Source organism: Chiloscyllium plagiosum, unplaced genomic scaffold (genome assembly GCF_037043375.1).
Source record: "Chiloscyllium plagiosum isolate Xiang-an unplaced genomic scaffold, Cpla_swu_hap1 HiC_scaffold_2, whole genome shotgun sequence".
In the NCBI taxonomy this organism is placed as follows: domain Eukaryota; kingdom Metazoa; phylum Chordata; class Chondrichthyes; order Orectolobiformes; family Hemiscylliidae; genus Chiloscyllium; species Chiloscyllium plagiosum.
Window position 1 is genome coordinate 32,328,497 of NW_028270140.1, and position 20,636 is coordinate 32,349,132.

The following is a 20,636-nucleotide window of genomic DNA, read 5'->3' on the forward strand; positions in this document are numbered from 1 at the left end:
TTAGCCCCTCAAGCCTGTTCCATCATTCAGTGAAATATGGCAGCTTTGTATTTCCATTTGCCTTGCTTCCATAACCTTTAGCTAGCAAGCAGCTTTCCATCTCAGACTTAAAACAATTAATTGAGGTAGCATCAAGTGTACCTCACTACCTGTGGGAGAGGACTGCACACATCTCACCCTTTGTGCAAAGCAATGTTCCCTAACCTCTTCGAGATTAAGTTTATACCTTTGCCTAAAACTCCTCAATATCAACAGAAGCAGTTTCCCTCTTTCTACCCTGTCAATTCCTTTCAAGAGTCTAAAATCCTCAATCAACTCACCCATTAAATGTTTACTAGGAAAGAATGAGGGCTGCTGATGCTGGGGATCAGGGTCAAAAGGTGTGGTGCTGGAAAAGCACAGCTGGTCAGACAGCATCCGAGGAGCAGGAAGGTTGATGTTTTGAGCATAAGCATTCCTGATGAAGAGCTTATTCTTGAAATGTCGACTCTCTTGCCCCTCAGATGCTGCCTGACCGAATGTGCTTTTCCAACATCGCACTTTTTGATTCTAAAACTTTTACATTCAGGGAAGAAGCCTGGTTCACATAATTGTTCTTTTTAATTTAATTTAATTTAATTTAATCTTTTTGGAACATGGATAACATTTTGGTGAATCTGCACTGCACTCCTTTGACCAATGTATCCTTTCTAAGGCGTAGAGCCAAGAGCTTAACATGGAGTGTGGTGTAACCAAAGTTTTGTATAACTTCAGCAAAGCATCCTTCCCTTCCATGTTCTAGTCCTCTGGATATATGGGCTAGCATTTTATATAACACAATGATTATTTTTAGATCTGACCACAGCATTGTCAGGATCTGTGTACATGGACCTCTTTGGACATGCACTCTTTCTAGCTTTTTAACTATATAACTAACATTCAGATGAATACTTTTTGTTCTGCAATAAATGACCTCACACTGGCCTGCATTGAAATTCATCTGCCAGTTTTTCCCCTTCCCCTAATCTACCAATTCACTTAGTAATTTTATGCTCCAGTCTCCGTGACTTAATGCATCATGATGTCTATGCCATTGGTAAACATAGGCATACGGATCTGTCCCTCAGGAATGCTTCAGTACTGAGCTTTATGGCTCATTGTATATGCTTGCTCCAGTCAACAAAATCATTGTAACCTTGTCCATCATCTCCACACTCCTACCTCACCTCCATGCCCTCCTTAAGTATTTTCTAATTTCTGTCAGTTATTATTCTGTCAATTCTGTCAATTGCTATCTGAGGAGGAGAAGTATTCCAAAGATTATAAAACCCTCTGAAGAAAGTGCTGTTCCTTCAGTTCAAAATGGCTGACCCTTTAGCCTGAGACTGCGACCCCTGTGTTGAAGATTCCTCATCTAGAGTGACAGTCTCTCTACATCGACACTTTGAAGCCCTTTAAGAATATTATAGAGTTCAATGAGATTCTGATTCTCTCAAGCCCCATGGATTTTCCATCTCATGGTAGTTAAAGATATTTCTGACAAGGCCCTTCCTAATTCTGCAGCAATCTGAAGCCAATTTATGTGGCATGTAGACTTTAGGGTCAGAATCTACAAAGTTTTGGTGGCATCTCAATCTGAGAAATATCTTCTTAATATTTTATCGCTTTCCTACTCTCGCCCCTCTTAGGACAGACCTCCAGTCTCAGGAATCAGATCAGTAAACTTTTGTTGCACTATTTCTAAGGAAATTATATCCTCCCGTGGGTAATAGTAGTTGCCAAGGCCCTAGAGGATTATAGGGATGCTCTCTCATCAGAGAGAGAAAGAGAGAGAAAGAGAGAGAGACGACTGAGAGTGAGTTTACTTGAGGCTCATCATATCTCAGGCAAGAGACAAGGTTGAGAAGGTGGGACCTTCATGGTGACCTCATGGTTGGAAACAAAGTGGTTTACCTCAGGTATCCCCTTCCCCGATCACCATGCCCTCAGTCAGTCAGAGTGCAATATTTTCAATATGGAGTCTTTCCTATTTCATTTTGCTAATTCATTTTCAAGTTGTAACCAATACTTTAATTTCCTGATGGGGGTGGGGTGGGGTGGGGGCGGGGTGCATATGAGGAAGAACTGTTCTTAGGAAGAAAATTGTAATGATCTGGAACTAGTTGCCTGCAAAAGTGGTGCAAGCAGAGTTGATGAATTATTTCAAGATGAAATTGGATGTTTATAAGAGGAAAATAAATTTGCAGAACTAAAGAGATAGGGTAGAAGAGTGAGACTGGCTGGACTACTGTCTTGAAAGAGCTTTTGTCTGAAATGTCAAATTTCCTACTCTTCGGATGCTGCCTGACCTGCTGAACATTTCCAGCAGCACACTCTCGACTCTACTGTGTAGAAAGTCCAGCATGGATTGAATTGACTGAAGAGTCTCCTTCTGTGCTATTGTGACTGTGAGTCAGGTCGTGTGAGAAAGGAAAGGGTAAATAAAACAACTGCAAGATATAAAAGTTGAGCAACATGAAACATGGCACCAACATGGATTTTCCATCTCATGGTAATTAAAGATATTTCTGACAAGGCCCTTCCTAATTCAGTAGGAATCTGAAGCCAATTTATGTGGCATGTCGATTTTGCGGTCAGAATCTACAAAGTTTTGGTGGCATCTCGATGGTGAGAAATATGTTTTTAATATTTGACGAATGTCACTCAACTGCTTTCTTTTTTTAAGTTAAAAAAGATAGTCCATCTTAAACGCTTTAAATGAACTTTACTACATTCTGGTAACATCACGAAACGGATAAAGAAGCCAAGGTTCGTCGTTTCAGAACCTGATGCCAAACCCGCGGCAGGAACCTCACGAGCAGCTCAGGAAATTAGTTGAGAAAGTGGAAACAGTCTGTTTGCAGCATTCTGTAATTTCCAACATCTGTAGGTGTTCTTTTTGTTGTTGTTGCTTTTTTGTTGAGGATAAGAAAGTTTGGAGTCAGAAAATACATTTCTCTTATTCACTGGATGCAGGCATCACTGGTAAGGCCTGCATTTATTACCCATTCCCATTTTAACACTGAGAAAGTGGTGAGCTGCTACCTTGAATATAACTTAGTGGATGCTAGATTATTTCAGAGAAAATTGAGAGTTACCCACATTGCTGTGAGTCTGGGGTCCCATATAGAATGGATGGAGTAAGGACGTTAGATTTTCTGCCCTAAAGGATATTAGTGAACCAGATGGGTCTGATTCTGTATTAGTGGTGCTGGAAGAGCATAGCAGTTCAGGCAGCATCCGAGGAGCAGTAAAATCGACGTTTCAGGCAAAAGCCCTTCATCAGGAATACAGGCAGAGTGCCTGAAGGATGGAGAGATAAGTGAGGGGAGGGTGGGGGTGGGGAGAAAGTAGCATAGAGTCTGAGATTCTTATAGAGAGAGGAGGAAAACTTCTTCAAGGCAGGCATCCTTGCAAGAGGATTCACAGTAGGGTTAGAATCAACTAGGTAAAAACAATGACTGCAGATGCTGGAAACCAGATTCTGGATTAGTGGTGCTGGAAGAGCACAGCAGTTCAGGCAGCATCCGAGGAGCAGTAAAATCGATGTTTCGGGCAATACAGGCAGAGAGCCTATGACAACCCAGTAGTTTTGTGCTTGTTGTTATTTTTCTGCTTATTCCAATTAGTTAAAATCAATGGGATATAGACTGTTATTCATGGATCATTAGTCCTGGTTTCCGGGTTACAGATTCAATAATTTAACCTTCAATCAAACCCATGACTTCTGGAATTAGATGCCAACTACCCTATCCAGACATTCTATTAAAGAGTCCATATCTCTTTAATTCAAGTTACCATTGAATCTGCTTCAACCCTCCCCACCCATACCCAGATCACAGCAAATTAATGTGTGACAACAAATTAGCCTTCACTCCCCTCTGGTTCTTTGGTCAATTCTGTTAAATCTGCGTCCTCTGGTTATTGACCCTCCCAATAGCAACAGTTACTTGTTATTTAGGGTTGTAGAATTATAGAGATGTACAGCCTGGAACCAGATCCTATGGTCCAATTTGTCCATGCCAACCAGATATCCTAACATAATCTAGTCACATTTGCCAGCATTTGGCCCATACCCCTCTCACCCTTCCTATTCATAAAGCCACCCAGATGCCTTTTAAATGTTGTAATTGTACCAGCCTCCACCACTCCCTCCGGCAGCTCATTCCGTACAGGCACCACCCTCTGCATCAAAAAGTTGCCCCTTAGGTCCCTTGTAAATCTTTCCCCTCTTACCTTAAACCTATGTCCTCTAGTTTTAGACTCTCCCACCCCAGGGAACGGACCTTGTCTATTTACCTTATCCATGTCCCTCATGATTTTATAAACCTCGATAAGGTTACCCCTCAGCTTCCCATGCTCCAGCCCATTCTGCCTCTCCCTATATTTCAAGCCCTCCAATCCTGGCAACCTCATTCAAAACACTTAATTGTCAAAACCTCTGTCACATCCCCACTTTAGCCTTTACTGCTCTAAGGGATTCTGTTGGAATGAATACGGATGTTGCAGATGTTCTGAGTTGCGTGAAAGATGCTGGCTATCATTGGGAACACACACATTAGGTTCCCTCAGATATTTATGCCAACATTGTAGATAAACTGTGGCTCAAAGATCAACCATTACCTTTACCCTGATTCAAAACAAGTTAATTTTATTTTGAACGGTCTCTCTATGGTACGGAGAGGTATAACTACTCAAATTAATATACTGTGTTCCTCCTCCTTTTTTTGTTGCCACCAACATACTGTAATTATTCAACATCTGCTGCCTCTAAAAATACAACCAGTGGTTTTCTAACTCAGTGGGAGTTTGAAATTATTTTGCAATCAGAATTTGAAAAGCTGTTCCAATAGCTTAAGGAGTGGAGCAGAACTGTTCACAGACTCTTAAGTTTGACCCTTTACTGTTGCTGAATTACTTGGTGGAGGCAGTGAGTTGTGACCAGGGCTTCAGTGTCCACTGGTCTGATGAGAGGGGAAATCTTATGGGATAAAAGCATGTCCGTCAAGGAGAGAATCAAACCTTCATGCCATAGATAAGCAACTGGCCTGATTGGCTCAAGCATAATGAACAATTGTATGTGGGCAGGATCAGTCACCCTCTTTCTTCATTCAATGGGTGTGTTTATTGCATATTCCTTGAGATAGTCTTGGTGAGTTTGTTAGACCATATTAAAGTGCTTCAGGCATCGCATAGGCCAGACTGGGTAAGATTTCCTTTCCTAAAGGACATTGGTGAACCATACTGTTTTATACAGCAAGCTAATTTCTTGTCACCATCACCAGTAGCTTTTTATTTCAGATTTACCAAGGTAACTAAGTTAAATTCTCCACTAAGCGTCTGGGATCGGGACTTATATCTCAGGATCATCAGTTCAAGTCTAGGTTGCCAGTCTAGTAATATGACTATACTGACATAACAAGAAGCCTGGAAGTATACACCAACAAGATTTAGTCATGTAGCTGTTTCTTTGTGCCTAGATAACCCGCACCCTTCCACATTTCACACTTTTGCCCCCAAGCACAGCTGTTTTGGCATTTCCCAAAGTTCCTTTACAATGTAACTCGGCCTATTCCTGACCAGGAGTTGATCCAAGTTATGCTGGTAAGGTCAGAAGAGACGAGTCTTGGCCTCCTGTCTCACTTTGCTGTTGCCCACTATCCCAGAATGCCTTGGTGCCAGGATGCTTTAGTGCAATCAGGTGCTCAGATCAGCTAGCTACCGGACATTTGATGGTCTATCGAAGTCCTGAGGACAGGATGGAAACATCTAGTGCTTTCGCAGTATTGTGAATCCATTCACCTTCCTGGTTGTCATCTGTTGTTTGTGAAGAACTCGCTGATATGGAGTAATCCTCTGTGGGCTCTCAATCCCAGAGGTCCATTGTTCAGCTGCAGGTTATCAAAGGCCTGCAACCTTTGCTGAAAACATAAAATAATGCAGCTGAGACTGAGGCAGTTTGGCTAATTTTGCACGTACTGGTAGAGTTGTCCTGTTAGACCCAATCCTCTCCCTTTCCCTTTTGCACTGGGTTTTTTCCCCTTTAAATATAAATCCAATTTTCTTTTGAAGGTTAGTTTTTGAGTCTGCTTCCACTAACCTTTCAGGCAGTGCATTCCAGATCATCATAACTTGCTGTGTAAAATAAATGTTTCCTCATGCCTGCACAGGTTCTTTTGCCAATTATCTTGAACCTGCGTCCCCGGTTACTGACCTTCCTGCCAGTGGAAACAGTTTCTCCTTGTTCACTCCTTACCAAATCATTTCGAATTTCCAATTAACTTTTTTGACTCAAAGAAAAACCAAATAATAGAATTGCAGCATTACAGAAGGAGACCTTCAGCCCATAGTGCCATTGCTCCAGCTCTCCGAATGAGCAACTCACCTGTAATGTTATTCTCCGGCCTTCTCCCTATAAGCTTGTGCATTGTTCCTTCTCGGGTAACTATCGAACTGCATTGCAAAATCATCAACCGAACCCGCCTTCACCACACTCTCAGTCTGTGCACTCCAGATGCTGACCGCCTGTTACATGGAAAACATTTTTCCTCTTGTTGCCTTTGCTCCTTTTGCTCTTAGTTTAAATCTGTGCCTTCTAGTTTGCAATCCTTCCAATGGTGTGAACAGTCTTTCCCAATTTGTTCCATCCAAGTAAACTGAACGTCGGAGGTATAGTTAGTAAGTTTGCAAGTGACACCAAAATTGGAGGTGTAATGGACAGTGAAGGAGGTTACTGCAGATTACAATGGGATCTTGATCAGATAGGCCAATGGGCTGAGGAGTGGCAGATGGAGTTTAATTTAGATAAATGCGAGGTTTTGCATTTTGGGAAAGCAAATATTAGCAGGACATATATACTTAATGGTAAGGCCCTATCATGGTCTTACCACTTTGCTATCTCCATGATCTTAAAACAACAGTGATAAGGCCAGAAGGGATTTTTAAAACTTATCTGTGGGACATGGACATTGCCGGCTGGCCAGTGTTTTTATTGTCAATCCCTATTTGCCCTTGAGAAAATGGTGGTGAGCTACCTTCTTGAACTGCTGCAGTCCACTGCTGTAGGTTAACACACAATTCCCTGTGGGGGGGAATTCCAGGATTTTGACTCAGCGATAGTGAAGGAATGGCAGTACCTTTCCAAGTCAGTATGGTGAGTGGATTGGAGTGGAACTTGCACTTGGTGGTGTTCTCATGCATCTGCTGTCCTTGTCCTTCTAGATGGAAGTAGTCATGGGTTTGGATGGTCTGGAGATCTTTGATGAATATGTAGAGTACATCTTGTAGATAATGCACATGCTGCTACTGAGCGTTGGAGATGTAGGGAGTGGATGCTTATAATTGTGGTAGCAATTATGCAGGGTGGATGGTGTTGGCCATTATCTGGCATTTGTGTGGTGTGAATGTTACTTGCCAATTGTCAGCCCAAGTCTGGATGTTGTCCAGATCTTGTTGCATTTGAACACGGACTACTTCAGTATCTGAGGAATCGTGAATGGCGCTGAACCTTTTCCAATCATCGGTGAACATCCCCACTTTTTACCTTATGATGGACAGAAGGTCATTGATGAAGCAGCTGAAGATGGTTGGGTCTAGGACACTACCCTAAGGAACTCCTACAGAGATGTCCTCGAGCTGACATGACTGACCTCTGATAACCACAACCATGCCTATATGCCAAGTATAATTCCAACCACTGGAGAGTTTGCCTCCGATACCCATTGATTCCAGTTTTGCTAGGGCTCCTTGATGCCACATTTGGTCAAATGCAGCCTTGATATCAAGGGCTGTCACACACACCTCACCTCTGGAGTTCAACTGTTTTGTTCATGTTTGAACAAAGGCTGTAATGAGATCAGGATCTGAGGGCCCCTGGTGGAACCCAAACTGGGCATCACTAAGAGGGTTGTTGCTGAGCAGATGGTGCTTGATAGCACTGTTGACAACCCCTTCCATCACTACCAATGATTGAGAATAGACTCCATTTCCCACATTGCGGGGTAGATGCTGGTGTTGTAACTGTACTGGAACAGCTTGGCCAGCAGTCGCAGGTTCTGGAGCACAGTGCTTCAGTACTATTCCTGGAATCATGTCAGGGCTCATAGCATTCATAGTATCCTGTGTAACTGACTATTTCTTGACATCATGTGGAGTGAATTGAATTGGCTAAAGACTGCAGCACAGTGGCTCAGTGGTTAGCACTGCTGCCTTCCAGCGCCAGGGACCTGGGTTTGATCCCAGCCTCGGGTGACTGTCTGTGTGGAGTTTGCACATTCTTCCTGTGTCTGCATGGGTTTCTTCCACGTGCTCCGGTTTCATCCCGCAATCCAAAGATGAGCAGGTTAGGTGAATTGGCCATGCCAACTTGCCCATAGTGTTCAGGGATGTGTAGGTTAGGTGCATTAGTCAGGGGTAAATGTAGATTAATAGGTGCAAGGAATGGGTCTGGGTGGGTTACTCTTTGGCGAGTCAGTGTGGATGTGATGGGCTGGTTTCACACTGTAGGGATTCTATGATTATTCTATGGTATCTGTAATGCTGGGGACCACTGGAGGAGATTGAAATGGATCATTTACTTCAGTCTTATCTTTTGCACTGATTTGCTGGGCTCTTCCATCATTGAGGTTGGGGATATTTGTGGATCCTCCTCCTTTAGTGAGTTGTTTAATCATGTACCACCAATCACGTGGCAGGACTACAGAGCTTCAGTCTGATCTGTTGGTTGCAGGATAGCTGAAATTTGTCTGTAGTTTGCTGTTTATGCTGTTTTGCATGCTAGGTAGGCCTGTTTGGTAGCTTCACCAGGTTGACACCTCATTTTCAGGTATGTCTGGTGCTGCTCCTAGCATGTCCTCCTGCTCTCTCCATTGAACCAGGGTTGATCCCCTGGCTTGATGGGAATGGTTGAGTGGGAGATATGCCGGGCCATGAGGTTACAGGTTGTGCTGCAGAATAATTCTGTTGCTGCTAAGGCCCACAGCACCTCATGGATACCCAGTCTTGAGTTACTAGATCTGTTAGAAGTCTGTCCTATTTAGCACAGTGATAGTGCCACACCTTATGATGCAGGGTACTCTCAATGTGAAGGTGGAACATTCTCTCCACAAGGACTGTGCAATGGTCACTCTTACTGATGCTGTCATGAACAGATGCATCTGCAGCCGGCACAGTTGTAAGGATGACATCAAGTATGTTTTTCCCTCTTATTGGTTCCCTCACCACCTGCCTCAAACCCAGTCTAGCAGCTATGTCCTTTAGAACCTGACCAGCTCAATCATTAGTGCTGCTGCTGAGCCACTCTTGGTGGTAGACAATGAAATCCCCCACCCAGAGTCCATCCTCAGTCCTCAGTGCTTCCTCCAAGTATTGTTCAACATGGAGGAGTACCGATTCATCAGCCGAAGGAGGATGATAGGTGTTAGTCAGCAGATGGATTCCTTGCCCATGTTTAACCTGAAGCCATGCGAATTCATGGGGTCTGGAGTCAATGTTAAGTACTCTGAGGGCAATTCTCTTCTGGCTGTGTACCACGGTGCCACCACCTCAAAGAACAAAGAACAAACAACAAAGAAATTTACAGCACAGAAACAGGCCCTTCGGTCCTCCAAGCCTGCACCCATCCAGATCCTCTATCTAAACCCATTTTCTAAAGATTTGTATCCCTTTGCTCCCTGCCCATTCACGTATCTGTCAAGATGCATCTTGAATAATGCTATCATTGCCACCTCTACCACCTCCGCTGGCAATGCATTCCAGGCCCCCACCACCCTCTGTGTAAAGGACTTTCCACGCTTATCTCCCCTAAACCTTTCCCCTCTCACTTTGAACTCATGACCCCTAGTAATTGAGTCCCCCACACTCTTGGGAAAAGCTTCTTGCTATCCACCCTATCTATACCTCTCATGAATTTGTAGATCTCAATTAGATCCCCCCCAACCTCCGTCTTTCTAATGAAATTAATCCTAATCTATTCAACCTCTCTTCATAGCTAGTGCCCTCCATACCAAGCAACATCCTGCTAAACCTCCGCTGCACCCTCTCCAAAGCAGCCACATCCTTTTGGTAATATGGCGACCAGAACTGTACCTAGTTTTCCAAATGCAGCTGAACCAAAGTCCTATATAACTGTAACGTGACCTGCCAAGTCTTGCATCAATACCCCGTCCAATGAAGGAAAGCATGCCGTAATCCTTCTTGACCACTTTACTGACCTGCATTGCCACTTTCAGGGAACAATGGACCTGAACACCCAGATCTCTCTGTACATCAATTTTCCCTAGGACTTTTCCATTTACTGTACAGTTCACTCTTGAATTGGATCTTTCAAAATGCATTACCTCACATTTGCCCAGAGTGAACTCCATCTGCCAATTCTCTGCCCATCTCTCCAATCTATCTATATTCTGCTATATTCTGTGATAATCCCCCTCACTATTTGCTACTCCACCAATCTTGGTGTCATTTCCAAACTTGCTAATCAGGCAACCGATATCTTCCTCCAAATCATTTATATATATCACAAACAACAGTGGTCACAGCACAGATCGTGTGGAACATCACTGGTCACAGGTCTCCATTTTGAGAAACTTCGTTCCACCACTACTCTCTGTCTCTTGTTGCACAGCCAGTTCTCTATCCATCTAGCTAGAACACCCTGGACCCCATGAGACTTCACCTTCTCCATCAGCATACCATGGGGAATCTTATCAAATGTGTTACTGAAGTCCATGTATATGACATTTACATCCCTTCCCCCATCAATCAACCTCTGCTGTCCTGTTGTTGGCAGAGGATATTTCCAGGGATGATGGTGGTGGTGTCTGGAACATGTCAGACATGATTCCGTGAGTATGACTTTGTCAGGCTGTTGCTTGACTAATCTGCAAGACAGCTCTCCCAGTTTTGGCGCTAGCTCCCAGATGTTAATAAGGAAGATGTTGCAGGGTTGACAGGGCTATTTTTGCCATTGTTGTTTCCAATGCCTAGTTTGATGCTGGGTGGTCCATCTGGTTTCATTTTTTGGTTGAGACTTCATAGCTATTGATACAACTGAGAGTGTTGCTTGGCCATTTCAGAGGGCAATTAAGAGTCAACCACATTGCTGAGTCTAGGTCTGAGGTCACATGTAGGCTGGACCAGAAGAGGATGGCAGATTTCCTTCCCTGAAGGGCATTAGTGAGACAGGTGGATTTTTCCGACAATCGGCAATGATTTCATGGACTTCAGTAGGTTCTTAATTCCAGAACTTTTTATTGAATTCACATTCCACCATCCGACATAGTAGGATTTGAACCTAGGTTCTCAGAACAATAGCTGAGTTTCTGGATTAATAGTCTAGTGATAATACCACTGGGCCATCGCCTATCCTAAACCTTCATCTGGAGCTGTCATGAGAGAAAAAAAGAAAATATTCATTTATGTAATACGTTTCACAACAAAGCATTTTGAAGTGTAGAAAACAATAGTCAATTTTCAATCTGCAGGCTCCCACAAAAAGCAAAGCAATGATGATCAAATAGTCTATTTCTAGTGATATTGGTTGAAGGATAAGTATTGTCCAGGACACCATGGAAGACCTCTGCTTCTGTCTGAACTAATAATAACCTTTACATCCGTCTGAGAAAGCAAAGTCCATTGAAAAGAAAACACATCTAACCATATAATGGTCCCTCAGTACCTCAGAGTGTGCTCACTGGGATCTTACGCTCCAATTCATAGATTGGGACTTGAGCCCACAATCATCTCAGTTAGAGGCCAGAGTACTACCTGCTCAGCCAGAACTGCCATATGTAAGGAAGGAAAGAGTAATGCTGCTATCTTTTGTATTCCAACAGGTTTATTTGGAAGCACTAGCTTTTACAGAACATTTATAAACACAAATGTCATGGAGACATTAATAGTACATACTCAGTAACATACTGGTTCAGCCATTTCAGGGAAGTTGTAGGTGACAGCCTTTTAAGCTCAGTGTAGGATTTCTGGTCTTCAGTGAAGATGTTTTCAGTCTGATTGACCAAAATTGGCTATGTTTTCCAAACTTCAAAAATGCGTAGTTGCGAAAAGCACTATATAAATGAAAGTTTTCTTCAATTCTTCCAGGAGATCTCCAGATTGCAAGCAGTTCCATAGTGAAAACAGCATGGTACCCAGACTTCGATAAGGCTGCCATTTTTACCCAGAGAGGGATAGGCACGCTCGGGAGGGAGGGGTTGGGATAGGCATTAGGTTTTAGAGGGTGGAGAAGCAGTAGAGAGGGAGGCATTGGGGTTTAGGGTTACCATCTTGGGAAGGTAGGTCCCAACTGTGGATTGGTTACAAGCAAAGCAGGCACTTCCCCTTTCCTTTCCACATTTTCACCAGAGTTGCCCACTCTCACCTGCCTTCCCTTAATAACTGCATTGTGGCATGGGCATCATTATTTTCAGGTGATTTGACTTAATTACAAACTTATTGACGGTTAATGAGATCTGTTTATAAATGGTGGGCAGGCAGTGGCATTGACTTTGGCATCCACCTAAATAATGTATTGTGGGAAGCAGACGTTGATATGCCATTCATGATAATTCACTGGATTTTAGTAAAGTTACCATAGTCCCACTCTCCCATTAAAGGTAGATGACTGGTGGTGAGTGTAACCTGTGGGTCACCACACCTCAGGCAAGGTTGAGAAGGTGGGACATTTGTGGAGACCTCAACTGGTACAGGAGTGGCACCTGTGCTGTTGGCTTCACAGTGTAACACAAACCATATGTCGAAGCAGCTGCAGTTAACCAACCCTCCTCCTGCGTTGAGTGGTAGCAATCTAGACTGCCACATGTAAAATCTGGCTGGGATGTTATTTGGAGGTGAGCAAATTAATCGTCCAATAACTACACCACCTTCAGTTTGTTGGGATATAAGCTGAGAATCACTTAGGAAAAATTAAAGAAGTACTCTGTTCGTTACAATTCGTAAAATGTTCCCCAGGAAACATAAACCATTATTTACAAATGTTTTACATTAATACTTCTTACTGCTTCTGCACAGATTCTTCTAGAAGCTGTAGTCAGTCCAGACCCAAAGGCTAGTATTGCAGTTTTTGAAATCAACATCACTCCTGGTTACTGCATTGGTAAGTTTATTTAATTGCTACAGTAAAATGAGTGCATGGATGATGAGACTGTTCTTCTACTTGTTAAAAATCGGAAGCCAATGTTGAATGCAGTGGTTTAAGCAGGGAACAATTAGAGTCATAGAGGTGTACAGCACGGAAACAGACCCTTCAGTGCAACCTGTCCGCGCCGACCAGATATCCCAACCCAATCTAGCACCATTTGCCGGCACTTGGCCCATATCCCTCCAAACCCTTCCTATTCATACACCCATCCAGATGCCTTTTAAATGATGCAATTGTACCAGCCTCCACCACTTCCTCTGGCAGCTCATTCCATACCCGCACCACCCTCTGTGTGAAAAAGTTGCCCCTTAGATTCCTTTTATATCTTTTCCCCTCTCACCCTAATCCTATGCCCTCTAGTTCTGGACTCCCGCACCCCATGGAAAAGCCTTTGTCTATTTATCCTATCTATACCCCTACCTAAACCTCTATAAGGTCACCCCTAAGCCTCTGACGCTCCAGGGAAATTATATTTCTCCGCAATTAAACATAACTGTCCAGGCTTCAGTGGCAATTTTAATTTTAATGAGTTGGATAATATAAGAAACAGGAGAAGATCATTTGGCCTGTTGAATCTGTTCTGCATTTCAATAAGATCCTGGCTGATCTTCTATCTTAACTCCCTCAATGTCCAAAACAATGCTGAGCTAATATTGAACATCCCAAATGACTCTTTTTTTTAAAGATTTACAAAAATAATTTAATTCCTGTAGTCTCCATTACCAAGTAATCAACCATATTTGGTTGTATTCTGGAAACCTTCGCCAAATGACTCTTCATCTCCAACCACCTTCCCCCAATCGCCTAAGTGTTTAAAGAAATGTAAAAACAAATTGCTTTTAGTGGCCTAGTGATTTTTTTTTTACCTTGGTTGCTTGCAGCAGTGTTCTGTAGGCTACAGGGAGGTTTGGCAATGCCCACGGGGCATGGAATACAGAATGTTGGGATGTTTTGCATCTACCCTGTGTTTCAGAAACAAGTGGCAAATGTATCCACTTTCTATGTCAGTGTATAGGCTTGATTTTAAATTTGATCTTACTCTGCGTGCAATGCTGTGATGTTTGATTTCATCGAGTGTTGTTACAATTCCAGTGTGTACCTTCGAAGAGAATCACCTTTGCGGCTATAACAACAGGTGGAACCCAAATCTCAACTGGCTAGTCGGTGGAGGTTCTGTTCGAGATTCGCCCACAAATCTTCCGACTGATCATACGTTGGACAATGAGCAGGGTATGTTTTCTATCACGCAAATATTTGTGGACTAAAACAAAAATCTGTTGTCATTTCTGAAAGGCTGTTAAAATATTTTCATGAAATTTATCGTACAGTGCAGGAAGAGGCCATTCAACCCATCATACCCATGATGGCTCTTTGAAGGAGCTCCAATTAGTACTACATGCTGTTCGATTCCAGAAATCCCATCGATGAAAGATGGAACAGTAGCCAGTCTTTATACACTTTTGTATTTATTTACAGCATATACCTTTGATCACAGTTTTAGTCTGTGTGTATTCCCATCTTTCCTCATCTAAATCTCTCGTTATAATCCTGTATTCCCTTCTCACTGAATTGTCTGTCTATTTTCTTTTACTCACATTCTCTGCTTTCTGTTTCAAACCCAATTCACAATCCTTTCTGTCTGCAGCCTCAAGAACATTCGCAATTAATGCCCACCATCTACACAGTTAATGTGCAATTAACACACATCTCGCTCATTCCCCATAGCCTGCAACTGTTTCAGTTTCAAGCATTTAACCAGTGCTTTTTGGGAGTCACTATTGAACCTTTATGTTGTTTCTAAAAGTGCATTCTGGATTGTGATGGCTTGCTGTGTGAAAAATACTTCTCAACATCACCTGCATTTGCCAATTGTCTTCAGTTCCTGACCCTCTTGACACTGAAAACAGTGTCTCTGTTTGGACTCAAGCAAAACCCTCGGATTTGGTTCCGGTACTTTGTTTTGAATTAAAAGACAACATGTCATTAATTAAGAATGCATCTACATCAAGAAAAATGTGGATTTGATCCCAAAATCTCAAAAGGTTACCAGGATGGATTATAATCCTGTTAACTTGCACAAAAGGTAGTGAGAAATACATGGGGATGTTTCTGTTATCTTGTTCTCTCAGTGGGTACAGGGACCACAAGACAGACAATCATGGCAGTAATGTTGGAGTATTGCACCAAATGCGTAATGAGCTATAGGGAACAATTATTAAGTTGTGTGGTGGGCTCATACTCTTGGTCAGAAGGAGGTAGACAGCTCCTTACTGGAGCAAGGTAACATCTTATGGAAGGCATGTGCCTTTCTCAAACAATTAACGCATACAATCTTCTAGGTTGGCTTCTATTGCCTGAGTCAGAGAATAATCTTTCAGAGTACCTCTATCTCCCTATTGACCTATTTTTCCCCAGCACTTTTCTTTGCCTCCTCCTGAAGATTGCATGATTCTGTATGGGATTAGGGTATGTGTATTGATGGTAAGACAGGGAATCTCTTCATGGTGCCCCAGCCAATTTCAATGTTGACTTAACTTTATCAATTAGTTAACCTTTTCCTGCTACCCTGATTTTCTGTGGTCATGTAAGTGACAACATCATTTGAACATGTAAAATGCTCTCTGTCTTTGTACTAATAACATGAGAAATACCAACATAAGTATGAGCAGGGATAAGTCAATTGAACCTTAAACCTATTCTGCCATTAAGTAAGATCGCAGCTGTTCTAATGTAGCTTAACTTCACTTTCCAGCCTTTCTGCATAATCCTGGACTCTCATGTCAATTCATTTTTGTCAATCTCAGCACTGAATATGTTTATGAACACCCAGCTTCCATTGCTGTCTTGGGGAGAGAATATACAAACAGCAGTGCTCCAGATTTTAACGCACTCACCTCATCTAATATCACTGAAAAGTCCTTGTATGCTCCTCACATCTTACTTTCCTACCTATCTATGTAGCATCATCAACTTTGACAACAATTCAGTTGATGCTGTCATCTAGGTCATTAATATTTATTAAACATTAATTGTTTAGGTCACTGGTCCCTGTGGCATCCCACTAGCTACAGTTTGCCAACCAGAAAATGATCTGTTCACTGGTGTTTCATGTTAGTTAGCCAAGGTTAATGCTAATCTATCACCATATGTTCTCATCTTGTGTAGTAATTTTATTGAATGCCTTTTAGAAATCTGTTTTGACCATTTCTACCAGTTACCCTTTATCCAATGTATAGTGGATAATGTATTAAGAACTCTAATATGTTTGTGAAACTCAATTTTCTTTTCACAAACTGCGTTGACTCTGCCTGATTGTATTGGGATTTTCTAAATGTCCTACGACTACTTTGGAAAAATGCTAGAATCCATTATCAAAAACAAATGCTGGAATAACTGGTTGATAACTTCCAGCTTTGTGTCTCTCTCCTTTCTTGTTATGTTTGTGTTTTTTCTAACTCACATTGAGGTACAACGTATCCAGCAACTATAAGGAAAGGAAAGTTGACCCCGATTAATTCCAATGTGAATTGGAATGTCAAGGAAAAATATACCCTCGATCATCGTTGTTCTAGAATGAAATAAAAATAAATTACCTCAGCTCTTAAAAAACTTTTGGTGGATCAAGAGTACAACAACTTACAGGATACCGAAGTCTGTTATGCATTATATCATTGACAGCTGGAAGGGGCACAGAACTGCAACAGTGGGGGATAATCCAGAAAAAATATTCTGACCACATATGGATAAAGCATTATATGTTAAAGAACAAACATTAATTAGGCGCTCGAACCATCACCGATCTGCAGGAAAGTAATACCGTTGACATCTGTAATTAAACAGTGAGATAAATACTTCACAAGAGGCATTTACTCATAGCAAAACCACATGATGACTCCCAAAACCAACAGAAAATGCCAAAGGATGGTTGTCATAAGGCTTTATGTAATTTCTCAAATTCATGATGAGGGACTGAGGTTATGTGGAGGATATTGTGTTGTTCCTCTTGGAACTTGGAAGGATAAGGGAGATTTGGTGTTGTAAATTACAATGAGCTTTAATAGTTTAAGGAATAGAAACTGTATCAAGTGGCAGAAGGATCAGTAACCAGAGGACACAGATTTAAGGCAATTGGAAAAAGAACCAAAGGGGAGATGGGAAGAAATTTTCCTTTGCTGCCAGTTGCTACAATCTGGAGTGTAGAAAAGGACATTGGAAACAGATTCAGTAATAACTTTCCAAAGTTAATAGAATTAATACTTGAAGAAAAAAATCATGCAAGACTATGGGAAGGAGTAGGGGAATGCAATGAATTGGATAGCTCTCTCAGTGAGCTTGGGTTGAATGGCCTCCTTCCATGCTGCCTGATTCTATAATTCAATGATCTATAGAGTCCAATACTCAGTGAATCAAAGTATTTTGTGATATTTTGATATTAATAAAGCGTTAAAGAGTTATATAAAACTGACTAAAGTAAAAAAATTTAAAATATTAACAAATGTCAACTTTTATTCTGATTATAAATGGGGAGAGCAGGGTGCATCTGGATAGGCATTGGTCTCTCAACCAGATGTCTTATTGGGTAGAAATGCCAAAACGCACTGACATAAAAAAATGAATGCCTATTTAAAAAATAAAGCAATGTCAGTATGAAAGAAACTCAAACTTATTCTTCAGGTGGAGTTAGTTTAGATTAGCATCATGGTCAGTACAGACATGGTGGGCCGAAGGGCCTGTTCCTGTGCTGTACTGTTCTATGTAAAACTCAAAATCATGAGTTTGTTCTTAATCATTCCAGTCAAAACATCTCCCCCTGTAATCCTTTGGTGAATCATCATTTCATAGCTTGTTTTGCTTGAGATTGAATGAGTATTTCTGGTGCCAGGTAAATAAGCATTGTTGCATAATTATTGGATTTTATTGAACTGCAAAGCCACTCGTGACATATGACTTTGTTCTGAAAATTATCCCAGAGAAAGTTGGTTTCTCTCTCTCCCCCCGACTGTGCTGGTGTGATAGTTAAGGGTTGATAATGTGGTGCTGGAAAAGCACAGCAGGTCAGGCAGCATCTGAGGAGCAGGAGAATCGACATTTCGGGCAAAAACCCTTCATCAGGAACCATTCCTGGTGAAGGGCTTTTACCCGAAACATTGATTCTCCTGCTCCTCGGATGCTGTCTGACTTGCTGTGCTTTTCCAGCACCACACCCTTGACCTTAGTCAAAGTGTAGCAGAGAGCAGCAATCTTATTCAGATCCAGAATGGCAAAGGTTGGCAAATTGGTTAAGAAATATTTGTGTACTTGCCACTAAGGAGAGATTATTCTTTTAACAATTATCATTGTACAGCAGGGTGATTGCTGGTTATGTTTAAATTGATGGCTTATTTTCTAGGACTTTCCAAAGTGGGTTTGCGATTACACAACTCAATCTGAGTTTGTGTGTTAGTCAGAACCAGCAAAGTAAATTGCACAATTGTGCTAGAGGAAAGAATGATTCTTTCCATTCATGAAGTTTTTATTCTGTGTGATGCTCCCATCAGATTTTATGATGTACAACCATTGCAAAAGAAAAGAAAACCAGGGAAACCTCAAATGAGAATGTGACAAAATGAATTAGAAAGAATGGAGCGATTAAAGAATATACAGTACAGAAATAGACTAGTCGTCCCAATTCGTCTAAGATAGTATTTATGCTTCTTAAGACCCTTCTCTCACTCTTCTAGGTCCTCTATCAACACATCCCTATGTTCCTTGTTTTTCAGCTTCCCCTTCAATGTATCTATTCTATTCACTTCCTTGTGAGATCCATTTTCTCTGAAACAGATTCTCCAGAATTTCCCATTGGATTTATTAGTGACTATCTTAACTTAATGTCCCCTAATTCTGGATGTCTTCATAAGTGGAAATTATAAATAGATTATAAGCAGGTTGGAGGGATTTAAATCAAGATGCACTTCTTTTTTTAATGAGGAGAGTTTATTGACCTGCTCAGTTTTACCCCTCTCATTCCACTTTCAATGTGACACATGTTCCTTCTGTACATGTGCTCAGCCAATTGATAGCAAACATCTGTTTTCTTCTTAACCTGAAATAAAGACATTAGCATGATTAACCAGATATAAGCCAAATCCCTTTTTATTAAAACAAAAATGTTAAATTTATTCTTTCCAAATTTAATCAATGCTTTTCGTTAATGTTGCACGTTATAATACAATCACCTCTAATAGATCCCACATGCCTTGTTATTTCAAAAATATATTTTTCCACATATAGAAATAACTACGAAGCAATTAGAGAAAAAAATTGATATTCTTATGAAATTTTGCATGTTCTTTTTTAAATATTCCATGTTCTCATCATAACATAAGAAGTTCCCTTTTGAGAATATTTAATAATTTCTTAGGACAACATTCCTCTTTGTAAAATAATCTGACAATTGGTGACTAACCTATTTTAGTTTAGAGTTCTTCCTAACACTTTTTCCATATTAAGTAAGGTCAACTTGCAAAGTTTTCTCTACATCACCCTTTGGCAAATGAACATTATCCCAAAAATAATGATTATCCACACATAACATTCCTGAGACAAATTTTTCTCAGTTTGCCCCTTGTCTAATATTCTGAAGCAAAACTTATATAAGGACACCTCATGCATTTATTGCTTTTTCCAAGATCAATGTTTCAGCAGACGAGGTGTTTTTAACTACCCTTGCATTTTCTTGGCTTCCCAGACCAAAAAATTGTGTTTATCATTCTTTACAGCCAAGAATATAATAACCCCTCCTATCCTGGCATATCCATCTGGAAGACCCGGGTGTGAAGTATCAATAAAAATGATGAGCTTTATATCTTCTGGGTCATTCAAAGCCAGAAACTTAAGTGCATATTTCTTGAATTTAAACTTCTTTAATAAAATATAATACATATGAGCAGGAAAAAGCCATTCAGCCAGTTGAGTCTGCCCTAGTGTCCTGTAATATCATGGCTGATCTATCCCACGGCTCAACTCTTCTTTCATGCCAGGTGTTTGTCTCTCTTAACTCTTTGATATTTCAAAAATCGGTCGACATCCCCTTTAAATACTTGCAGTGATCTAGCCTCCACAGCTCTGAGGTGGAAAATTCCAGATATTCATGACCCTCTGGAAGAAGAAATTCCTTCACATTCAGTTTCAGATTAATATTCCATTATTATATATGAGCCCAAGTTTGAGATTCCTGACTAATTAAAATATCTTCTCAAAGCTACCCTATCAGGTCCCCTTTGAAATCTTGTATGATCGCCTCTCATTCTTCTAAACTCTAATAAATAGAGGCCTAACTTATTTAACCGTCCTTGATTAATTAACCATTTCATCTCAGGAATCAGCCAAGTAAATCTCTTTTGAACTGCCTACAAAATGAGTAATATCCTTACTTAAATACAGGGCACAAAACTTAACATTGCATTCCATGTGCAGCTACACC

The 20,636-nt window shown here is 41.2% G+C and overlaps 1 protein-coding gene across 4 annotated transcripts in view; it reads left to right on the plus strand.

Annotated features, from left to right (window-relative positions):
* The window catches only part of mamdc2a (MAM domain containing 2a), a 144,737-nt gene that overhangs the window by 43,412 nt on the left and 80,689 nt on the right, over window positions 1–20,636 (plus strand). For all 4 annotated transcript variants that reach the window (XM_087995816.1, XM_043716618.2, XM_087995803.1 and 1 more), the window contains 2 exons: window positions 13,045–13,129; window positions 14,267–14,404. In XM_087995816.1, the coding sequence (XP_087851942.1) occupies window positions 13,045–13,129; window positions 14,267–14,404 (223 nt within the window). The remainder of the gene's footprint in view (window positions 1–13,044; window positions 13,130–14,266; window positions 14,405–20,636) is intronic.